Source organism: Sapajus apella, unplaced genomic scaffold, assembly GCF_009761245.1.
Source record: "Sapajus apella isolate SASKATOON/1434 unplaced genomic scaffold, GSC_monkey_1.0 scaffold32, whole genome shotgun sequence".
NCBI classification, from domain to species: Eukaryota; Metazoa; Chordata; class Mammalia; order Primates; family Cebidae; genus Sapajus; species Sapajus apella.
Genome location: NW_022436972.1, coordinates 525,161 through 535,551, shown reverse-complemented (window position 1 = coordinate 535,551; position 10,391 = coordinate 525,161). Strand labels below are relative to the sequence as shown.

At 45.0% G+C, this 10,391-nt stretch overlaps 1 protein-coding gene across 4 annotated transcripts in view; it reads right to left on the bottom strand.

Moving 5' to 3' along the window:
* Positions 1-363: 363 nt before the first annotated feature.
* The window catches only part of WASF3 (WASP family member 3), a 121,102-nt gene continuing 111,074 nt past the window's right edge, over positions 364-10,391 (bottom strand). For 3 of the 4 annotated variants that reach the window (XM_032294364.1, XM_032294363.1, XM_032294365.1), the window contains 3 exons: positions 7,963-8,229; positions 6,287-6,654; positions 364-3,604 (listed from right to left, as the gene is read on the bottom strand). In XM_032294364.1, the coding sequence (XP_032150255.1) occupies positions 3,447-3,604; positions 6,287-6,654; positions 7,963-8,229 (793 nt within the window). In that variant the 3' untranslated portion in view covers positions 364-3,446. Of the gene's footprint in view, positions 3,605-6,286; positions 6,655-7,962; positions 8,230-9,087; positions 9,255-10,391 lie in introns of all 4 variants that reach the window. The other variant, XM_032294366.1, reaches the window with a different exon arrangement.

The window sequence follows — 10,391 nt, the reverse complement described above, 5'->3', positions numbered from 1 at the left end:
GGTTTATTTTAAGGATTAAGTGTAAACATCTCATAAGCAATACATACTACAGCATGTTACTATTATCGGTGAGTGAAATGGGGTGAAGAGCCTCTTGCCCCAGGCTCTATCCTCTCAACAGGGGGCTCCCCGCTCCCAGCATGGCCTTTGCTTTCTAACCAGACTGCTGCTTCCCCGAGTCACTCAGGAATTCAATCTGAACTCTTGGTGACACAAAAATTATGTGGAAATTTAAATGGAAATCAAGGTAGTGTCTTCTGTTGTCTAATAAGGAAAATGCTAAAAACAAAAACTAACACTTAACACCAAGTTCTCTTCCCAAAATGTCAAACATACAACACTGTTATAAAGAAGCAAAACCTCTTAGGGTTAAAAGTGTCATTTTATTTAGATGTTACTTGTACATAATCTATAGTAAGATATACAAACAGATAAAAATTGTTTAACAGGAGTTTTTTTTTTTAATACCACTTTAAATTCAATTTACAACAGCATTGGTAATACTGCAAGATGACAGATACTCTGATTTATAAAACAAAAATTACTTGCTACTCTGGCTGATACATTCCCACTAGTCTTTAATGGATTAAAATGTATCATGTATTTTAATTGCAAATTATTACAAAACTTTTACAACCTAGCCACTTGGTGCTCAGAAAACATTTTGATGTTCTAAAAATTTACTGAGATGAAATGTTAATTTTGGATAGTATCCTTAGTAAAGAAAAACATCAGTGTAGCCAAGCTTATGGTCCGGGGCTGACAGGGCAAACTCACTTGCCTTGTGCTCCGCCACCTCCTGTGCGTGCAGCCACCGGGGACTGGGCAAACTTTCCATCCCTTCCCTACGTCTACGCTATGAGAAAAATGCTTAGAAGACATTAAACTAAAACAGATCTGGAGAAGTAATACGGGGGACAATTAAAAATTACCTTACAATTTATAACTGTAATTTAAAACAAAGTTCACAGAAATGAAATGTGCTTTTAAATGTTTCTTCTCCATTTGTTTTGGTAAATGGTTTTTGAAAATGAAACTGAAAATTCAAATCTTGACTTTATTCTTTTCATATAATACCATATTAGAAAAGATCTGGATTTAAATTTCAGAATAAATTGAATTTGCTGGAAAAATACTCTAAAAATAATCTAAACTGGATTTTAGTCATTTTCCATTCTCTTAAACGTTATGGAACACAACAGGGCAAAAGCTTTTTCACAAGTCATAAAATAGAGCTGAAAATAACTTGTTGATTCAACTACAGGAAGACAACTAATAATTAACAGGCTCATGAATATTTATGAATAAAGTGCCACTAATTTTATTGTAATAAGATATATATAGAATAAATCCTGGCATGGATAATAGCTTCTGTGTTCTCTCCATCCTGAGAACAGAAGGGCCATAAAAAACAAAGAAGCATTACCAAATGAGAGTTCTAGACCCGCATGGGGAACTCCTAATAAAAAAGCAACAAGACAGACAAGTAAGGAAGACTTTAAAAGTCTCAAAAGTCCTAAGAATAATGCCAATGCAGTAGGCCCTTTCTGGGGAAAAAAAAAAAAAAAAGAGAGAGAGAGAGAGAAATTAGAAATTTAGAAGTTCATTAATAACTGTTACTTATATTCAAGGAATTTATAGGGACAGCCTAGTGGTGACCAGCATTAGGAAGAGATGCTGAAGAGCACGCCCCCAGCACCTGGGACAGAGGAGAGAACAGACACGCCAGGGAAGCAGCCTTGAAAAGGGGATGCAGGCATGAGGCTTTCCAGGGATTCAGATCCACACGACTGAACCCAGTGGACAGGCTTTGTGCAATCACTGCCCAGAAGCCCAGCAGGTGTCCACTCGAAACACACACACACACTGAGGGGACTTGGGGGCTGGCTGACTTGCTCGGATGCATTAACAAAAACCCCCGAGTCACCATCCTGTTCACATTCCTACCATCACCTCAAACAGCTCTACTTGTAGCTCCGGATTCTTCGCTTCACCATAACCGAGTAACATAACCACAATGCATATGAAGTACTGTTAAGTAGGTTAAGGTCCTTAGTAAGTCGAGGGTCTTAGCATATTTTTCAAGTCATATCTATAATCAATGCCTGGCGCACCTGTTTACTCTACACAAATAGTTACCTTTCAACCAGAATTACAAAATATAGAGCTCTCATTCTTCAGTTTCCCCATGGGTCCCTGGTATTGCCACGTGGGAGCAACAGGAAGGGCGGAGGTGAGGGCACAGTGCTGTGCTGCATGATCAAGGGAATCTCATGAGGTGCTTTTTACCATTTGATGTGCTAACAACAGGAGATAGGAGAACCATGTGCTTTTTAGACAGGGTGAAGGCCCTCCTCACAGGAGTAATCCCTAATCTGGCCCCAGCACCGTGAACGGTGAATAGCTGTCAATATCTACTTTCACCTAAACCTAAGCTTTCAAAATTCAGATCAGGTGGCATAAGGTGCCATCTAAAGTGCTCTCTGTTGCTTGCTGAGAAGCTAAGAACTCCTGCGGCTCACTCTGGACACAGCTGTCAGGAAATTAAAGGAGCAGGGCTCCTTTGCAGCCCAGGCCCGGTGCCGCAGCTCGGCCCAGCTCAGCAGTGCAGTTCCCAGAGTCATGGACCGCTTGCATCTGTTCCGGCTGGCTGGTGGCCACGCTGGAGGGGCTGGCAAGTAAGTTGAGTATCATCTCCAATGGCCCTGGAAGGAAAAAGGACCCTGTTCTTCATGATTACTGTTGAGCTGCTGAACTCTCTTGCAAAACCATCAACAGGCATTTAGGAAGCAAATGCCCACAGGGAACCCAGCCTGAAAAGGCCCTTCCAATTTCATATTTGACAAGCATGTGCAGAGGCAATGAAATTATTCAGCAGAGCATTCAGATTCACTCAGAGATCAGCAAGCCAAGAAACTGAAAGCAGAAACATTTGATTCTCCCTATTTGTTAAACTTTTCCCTCTAAAACCAACTTCTTCAGAAACACAACCTTTAAAAAAAGAAAAGAAAAAACCAAAATGGTGAAACAATATCACTTACTGGTTGGAAGACATCACTCTGACATAGTCATTAGTCTTGCAGAGACCTAACACCAGGCAGCTTCACAAACACACAGCAAGTCTGCAGAGTTATATTGATCAGTAAGAGGAAACCCAAACTGCACTAGATACTCTCATGGCAAGAGGAAAGCAGATGCTGTTTTCAGGACAATGCGATAGTGACAGCCTATTCCTCATGTGCAGCACAAGTTGCTATGTTTAGTGGCACTTAAGTATTACACAGTAAATACTGAAAAGACCCAGAATTTTTGGATGTGCAGAAGCAGTATCACATTACTTATACAAAAGGTGCTATGCTACGGGATTAGAATACCACTATTTGGGTGTGGAGACCACTTAGCATCTTCAGCGCGCTCCCACGCGCGGCCTCCCCACCGGCCTCCGCTCAGTCGGACCAGTCGTTGTCGTCGAACTCCGAGTCGTCGTCGGAGTCGCTGTACTCCACGGCGATGCGCCGGGACAGGATCGTGGCCACGTCGTTCCCCACAGGCTCCCGCTTGGCCTCCTGCTCCCGCTGCTCCTGCACCTTTTTCAGCTGAATTCCTGCAGATACAACACATGGCTCAGAATCACATCCCTTTGCTGGCTCCGGATTAAAGCTAAACGAACAAATATGTCTACTGGAGTTTTTTTTTTTTAACTGACACTAAGGATAAAGTTTTGGGAATTTGAGGGGAGTAAAGCTCAGGGAATATTAAAAGTTTCATGAGCAAAAACATGTTCAAAGTGAGAAGATTTTTTGTAACAAAGTAATGTGTTAAAGTATTAAAAATTCATAATTTCAGTGCACCTGAACACTATCAGAGAAAACTTTGGAGCTGCACCATCCCAGCTGGCAGCCGCTGGCCCCATATAGACTTGTAAGTGTGAACTGGCATGTGGCTAGCGGCTACTCTCTGCTATAGGCCGCAATACTTCTATCATCACAGAACACCTAGTAGGCAGTGCCGGCACCCACAGCCTTGGAAACAGTGTTCTACGCTACTCACTCTCAGCTAAAGTGGAAGTATCTGAGAAACCTTTATTCAACAATCACTGTTCAAAGGGACATAAAATATAATCATCTATACTTTCTCACTTAGTAACAAAATAAAGTATTTGACGATTTAATGTTTACTCTTTTTTTTTTTTTTTTTTTTTGGAGACAGGGTCTCACTCTGTGACCCAGGCTGGAGCGCAGTGTCGTGATCACAGATCACTGCAGCCTTGACCTCCTGGGCTGAAGCTATCCTCTCATCACCTCAGTCTCCTGAGCAGCTGGAATCACAGGCGCACGCCATCATGCACAGCTAAATTTTATAACATTTTTTGTAGAGGCAGAGTCTTGCAATGTTGCCTAAGCTGACATCCATTCATTTTTTAACTGTTTTGAAATAATTTCTGATTTATAGAACAGCTATGACCAGCAGAAAAACATTCCCATATACTTGGATTCCCTAACTACTAACATCTGACCACATTTATTTCTCAGTCTTCCCCTATCATCTTTACACAGACAGACACAGATTCTTTTCTCTGGACGATTTGAGAGTAAATGGCATATAATGTCCCTTTACCCCTAAAATAGTTCATGTGTTGTTGCCCCACCAACCTAAAAAATCAAAATCATGAAACTAGTATGGATACAATACTACTATCCATCCTAGAAATATTATTCAAATTTTGCAAAAAGACCCAATCTAATTGCAAATAGAAAAGATTATCCCCTGGTTCAGGATCCAATGGAAATTATCCGTGACACTGGTTGTCAAGTTTTGTTAATGTCCTTTAATCTGAGCAGTTCTTCAGTCTTTGTTTTACAACCTTCTCATTTTCGAAGAATATAGGTAGCTATTCTGCAGAATGTCTCTCGATTTGGGTGTATCAGATGTTTCCTCAAGATTAGATATAGGTTATGTACCCATTCTTGGTGGACAGGGCTTACAAAGTGTTAAAAAGGAACCAAATGCAACACTGTCCTACTATGACCCCAAATTTGACATTGATGAGCTAATGTACCTCTAGGACTTTTTTTTATTGACAAAATAAAAGTGTGCCAATGATGTCCAGGTAAACAGAGGACCCTGGGGTCTTTAGAAGGGTGTGTGGGCCACGCTGTGGGGTCTGGTTCACGGGCACACAAGAAGAATGCACAGGCAGTAACAACACAGCTTCTCTGAAGGACATCCCTGATGCTGAGCTCGTGGGCTGCAGCCAGGCTCCTTGCTCAGTCACTTCCAGATAAGATGACTAAACTGTGATCAAGTCTGTGGAGCTCCCCACAGGTGAGAAGCTCTTTAAACAGTCCCACGTGTCAGTGACCCTCGACCAACCTGGGCTGGGACCTGGTTAAGAATCCACAGTGTGGGCTGGAGGTTCCCAGGGGCTCTCTGGGCAGCCCAAGACAGGCGAGGCCAGGTTCCCCACCCACTTCCACCTCAGATGTTCCGTTTCCATGTGTTTCGTGGTCAGGGGGTCAGGGCGGGACTTTCATCTGACACAAGGGTTATGCTGTTGACTATTATAGATTCTGAAAAACCACTGGCTTAGCACATCAAGCAAATATGACAAGTCCAGGACAAATTCTTTGTTTAAAGAATGAAATCATTAATATGAGCCCACTTTCTTTCATTTATACTTTTCCCCTTAAAGTAGAATACAGAGAAGGTATCTAATTAATTAATGGATCATTTCAGTTGCTGGGTTTCTGGTTTCCAGTTAAATAAAGACTTTCTAATTTCAATTCTTTTTTACTTTTTTTTGAGACGGGTCTCACTCTGTTGCCCAGGCTGAAGTGCAGGGGAACAACCATGGTCACTGTAACCCTGAACTCTGGCACTCAAGCAGTCCTCCCACCTCAGCCTCCTGAGCAGCTGGGACTACAGGTGCATGCCAACATGCCCAGCTAATCTTTTTGAATTTTTTGTAGAGACAGGGTTTCGCCATGTTTCCCAGGCTGCTCTTGAACTCCCGGGCTCAAGCTATCTACCTGTCTTGGCCTCCCAAAGTGCTAGAATTACAGGCGTGAGCCTACCGTACTCGGCCTCAATTCTTTATCACACTGTGTTTGCCTTACACTGGACAAAAATACAACTACTATTAAAAAAAAATCAAATAAGATCCCTTTAACTCTATTTTAAAAAACACAGTGAGTAGTCATTTGAAGACAAGCAGGCTGTAGCTGGCTAGAGACATGAAGAAACCTCTTGCTGAAAGGCAGGCTGTGTGTCTGGGGGCTCCACTTACCCATTCGAATAGCAGCGAGGAGGTCACTTCGAGCATCACTGATTGGTGGCTGTGTAGGCTCTTGCCGCTTCGCCTCCGCTGCTGGGGGGCCATGCATCGGGGAGGACGAAAGAGAAGACCCGGGGCCAGGAGGGCCTGGCGGGGGAGGCGGTGGGCCTGGGGGTGGCGGGGCTGTGACCAGGAGCCCAGTGGAGGGCGGGTGAGGAGGAGCTGCGTGCGTGGAGCCGGCTGATGTGGGGAATGGGGGTTGCATGGGGATCTGGAGAGGGCTGACGAAGGCAGTTTGTGCAGACGGAATCACAGGAGGAGGTGGCGGAGGTGGTGGTCCTGACGGGTTGTAATACTCAATTATCTGCGCTGGGAGTATCCTGAGAGAGATATGAGAAACAGTCACCAAGGGAAGAAGAGAAGGTCACGTCCCGTGAGCTCTTAGACTCCTAACAGAGCCATCCCCCAACACAACACGTATTGCCACCTGCACTTCAATCATGGCAGGATGCAAACATGCACACCTTGGGTCAGTTATTTCCACAGTTCTACATTATTCATCATGACAGAACTCAAGACCTGCTACTGAAATGTACCAAAAGGAGAACCACTCAAAAAGTGCAGCACTTCCTGAAGAAAGGCAGAATAAAGCAGCTGACTGCAGAGGCCTGGACAGCAGCACCAGCGCAGCCTTCACACTTGGGTCTCAAGGCAGTAGCTCACAAACTTGTCTTTTAAGGGTTCTAATGTCAACCAGATTGGGAACTTTCTACATTCTCCAGGCCACTCCTGTGGAAATGCCCCATATCCACAGTGCCCAGGTGTATCAAAAGCTTTGAAAAGTCACACAGCTAAGACATCTGAATAGAAATCAGCAGATTTTTCATTCTATTTAACCAACTGGCCCATGGACCCTCTCTTTGCCTGGCACAGCCTCAAGCCACTCTGGAGATCCTGACATGGGAAATATCCAGGCGTGCATGGCCAGGGAGAGCATTTGAGAGCAGGACTGTCATTCAGGCAGGGGTGCGCAGACGCGGGTCAGCAGTACACACCCACACAAGATAACTTTTCTGGGCACCAACTCCGAGGAATTAAGTATTTAAAGACTAGGGTAAAGCCATAAAAAAAAAAAAAAAAAAAAAAGAGAGAGAGAGAGAGAGAGAGGGAGGTGCCTAAACTGATAAACACCTGAACATGAAGGTCTCTGAATTCTACTTGTCAGGAACAGGAGGGCCTGGGGCAGAATGATGTCTAGGTGGCCAGAGGTCAAGAAAGGAGATTTTGGTCAAGTCTGAGAAGTGAGGCATGGGAGCTCCGTGGTGTGGTCTTCTCGTCTGTGACAACAATTGTCTGTGGTCCACCCAGGATGTGTCCAGAAACTTGAGGGTTTGGGACAGGTTCACAAAACTGGCATTTTACCTTGGCTTAAAGAGCCATTCAAATACTCGGAGTGTGTGTAAGGGAACATGCACATGTGCAGTGTGGCCTGAGACTGAGCTGGTAAGTCTGAGCTTCCACTGCACCTGCTTTACTTCACACAGAAAGTTACTGCTGCTAGGATCTACATCTAGTCATCTTTGACTCTCTCCTGGCCTCTAAAATATCAGTTAAAATTCTCGTACAACATATAGCAAGATTCAAATGCGAGGTCAGTAGGGATTAGGGTACAAGGCACACTGAGTTACCCGTAGTCTGCTGGAGCCATTGGTGCAGAGGCCTGGGACCCCTCTGGGGCCTGTGGGGGAGGCGGGGGCGGTGGCTGCTGAGGTCTGTTGAGAGCCATGTGCCTTGCCGAGGCAGACGGGGGCCGGTACTCATGCTCCCCGGCCTGGCTTGCAGGCCCGTGTGGCGAGGCGTCGCCAGCTGCGTAGGAAGGGGTCACCGGCTGGGGGTGCAGAGAATGGTTGGGAGTAGCTGGGTAAGAGTAATCGGTAACGTCCGATGCATGTGACCTGGCATTTGAGAACAAGAGGTGGGGGAAATCTAAATTAAGTTAAAAATTGTCAGCTAACAGGTATGTGCATGTATTTGAATAATAACATTGCTAATGCACAAAAATCAGACATTTATTTGCTTTACTATCAACTAGGTCTAGCCCCGTGAGAGATTTCAAGCAGCAACATAATTATGATAAGTCAGCAGCAAGCCCCAGTGTTACATGGATTCAGATTCACAGCTTTGAAGTGAACAAGTCAGACAGACCGGCAAACAGGAAACAGCAGAGCCTCCTTTTCACAGTATTTCAGCATACTTTTTCTCCAAGAAAGAAGGCTACAAGAGAAACCATTCAATTGAAACAGGATCTAAGACAGAAGATTTCAGTGGCAATGGAACTGACAGCATATAATTAGAAAATATAAAATGGCAGGTGAACTGGATAAATATCAACAGTAAGAACAGGAAAAGAAATCAAGAATGCAGTATAGTGAATTGTATTTTTCTTAAACAGAAGAAATATATTTAACCAAAAGAGAAGAAAGCAATGCAGTGCACTATGGAAAGGCCTTCTTTCCATAGTTTTCTTTGCACACACACTGGGTGTGAATCTCTGAAAGGAATGGGATCTTGGATTAGTGGAGCAGAGCTGAGCAAGATACTGGGTGCAGGGACAGGACTCCCGCTAAGCCCTCAGGAGGAGAGGAAGGACCCAAGTGTGGCAGCCGGGCAGCACCGTGGGCATTAGTAAGACAGTCACACACTCCTGGCCCAGGTTACGGGACACGTGGCCAGGAGATGCTGTACATCCTCTCATGGTGGCGGAAGCAGGGGCAGCCTGAGGCTGGGAACCCAAAGAAAGCAAAAGAACAAACCCGCTGGGCACTCTGTCCTCTTTGGCGCTCCCTGCCTGCTCCAGTTTCTTTGCGTCACTCATAAACTCAATGCCCATTTTCCTTCTCTCCCACTCTTCTTTTCTTGTTCTGACTTTTCTCACATTTACTTGCTGGTTTCTGTTAGGGTTCAGCTTGTGTTTCTCTCTCTGAAGGAAATACCAAACACACATTGGGGGTGCTGAGGGAGCAGAGAAGATGCATGCTGCATTTCTATCTTTGGGATTCCTGTAGGTAGCTTTTCTTAACTGGAGCATCGTGTGGCACAGAAAAGCCTTCCAAATGAGAAGAGACAGCTTCTTTCCCCCCTTTTCTCTTTCCTTAATTGAAGTGTAACAACTAATAACTACTCATTTGTTTTCTTCCCTAATTGCAGTATGAAATCTGGATTATGGTACACTTCTGATTATGTCTTCTGAACTCGGTGAGCTGCTAGCAAATGACTTAAAAATAAATTTAATGGGGAAAGGACTTGACCTGTATTTCAATGTAGCATATTTTAAGAATGTAAATACCTATAACCCTTGGAGACACGGATGTTGTTTGCTTGACTCTGTGCATGACTACAAGTCACTGGCTTTGAGTGCAACCTTTTAAAGGAAATAGAGTCCTCCAGCCGAATACGTACAATTTCTGATGAGATGAGGGCAGGAAACTATAAATACTGTGGCATAACTGGGAGAGCTATCCCTGTCAAGGAGCCTTGTAACACAGGGGAAATAGGAAGCAAGGAAAAGGAGCTAACCAGAGAAAGAAGGAAGAGGCAACAAGTATCTGAAATAGAAATCAGAGATTTCTACAGGGCAGAGCCAGGGGCTCTGAGGACGACAGGGGCTTGGGGAAGAGGGGACTGGTCAGTTAAATAAGGAAGGACCATAGAAAAGGGATACACCAGCGAGTAGGGGGAGGAGGAAGGAGCACGCAGCTGCTGGAGACCAGCCCCACTCCCAGTGGGAAGGCAGAAACCAGCTGCAGACGCACAGCCAAGGTGGAAGTGAGCAGAGGTTCCAAGGCCTCCTGATGGTCAGTGATCACCTGTTACAGAAAAGAGGACTGGGAGGGCCAGAGATGACACCGACACGGGAAGAGGAGGAGGAGGAGGAGGAGGGCCTAGTGGGTGGGGGACAACACTGACATGGGAGGAGGAGGGCTGGGTGGGCCAGAGATGATGGGAGGAGGAGAGCCAGAGACGACACCAACACGGGAGAAGGAGGAGGGCCAGAGACGACACCAACACGGGAGGAGGAGGAGGAGGGCCAGAGACGACACCAACACGGGGGGGGGGG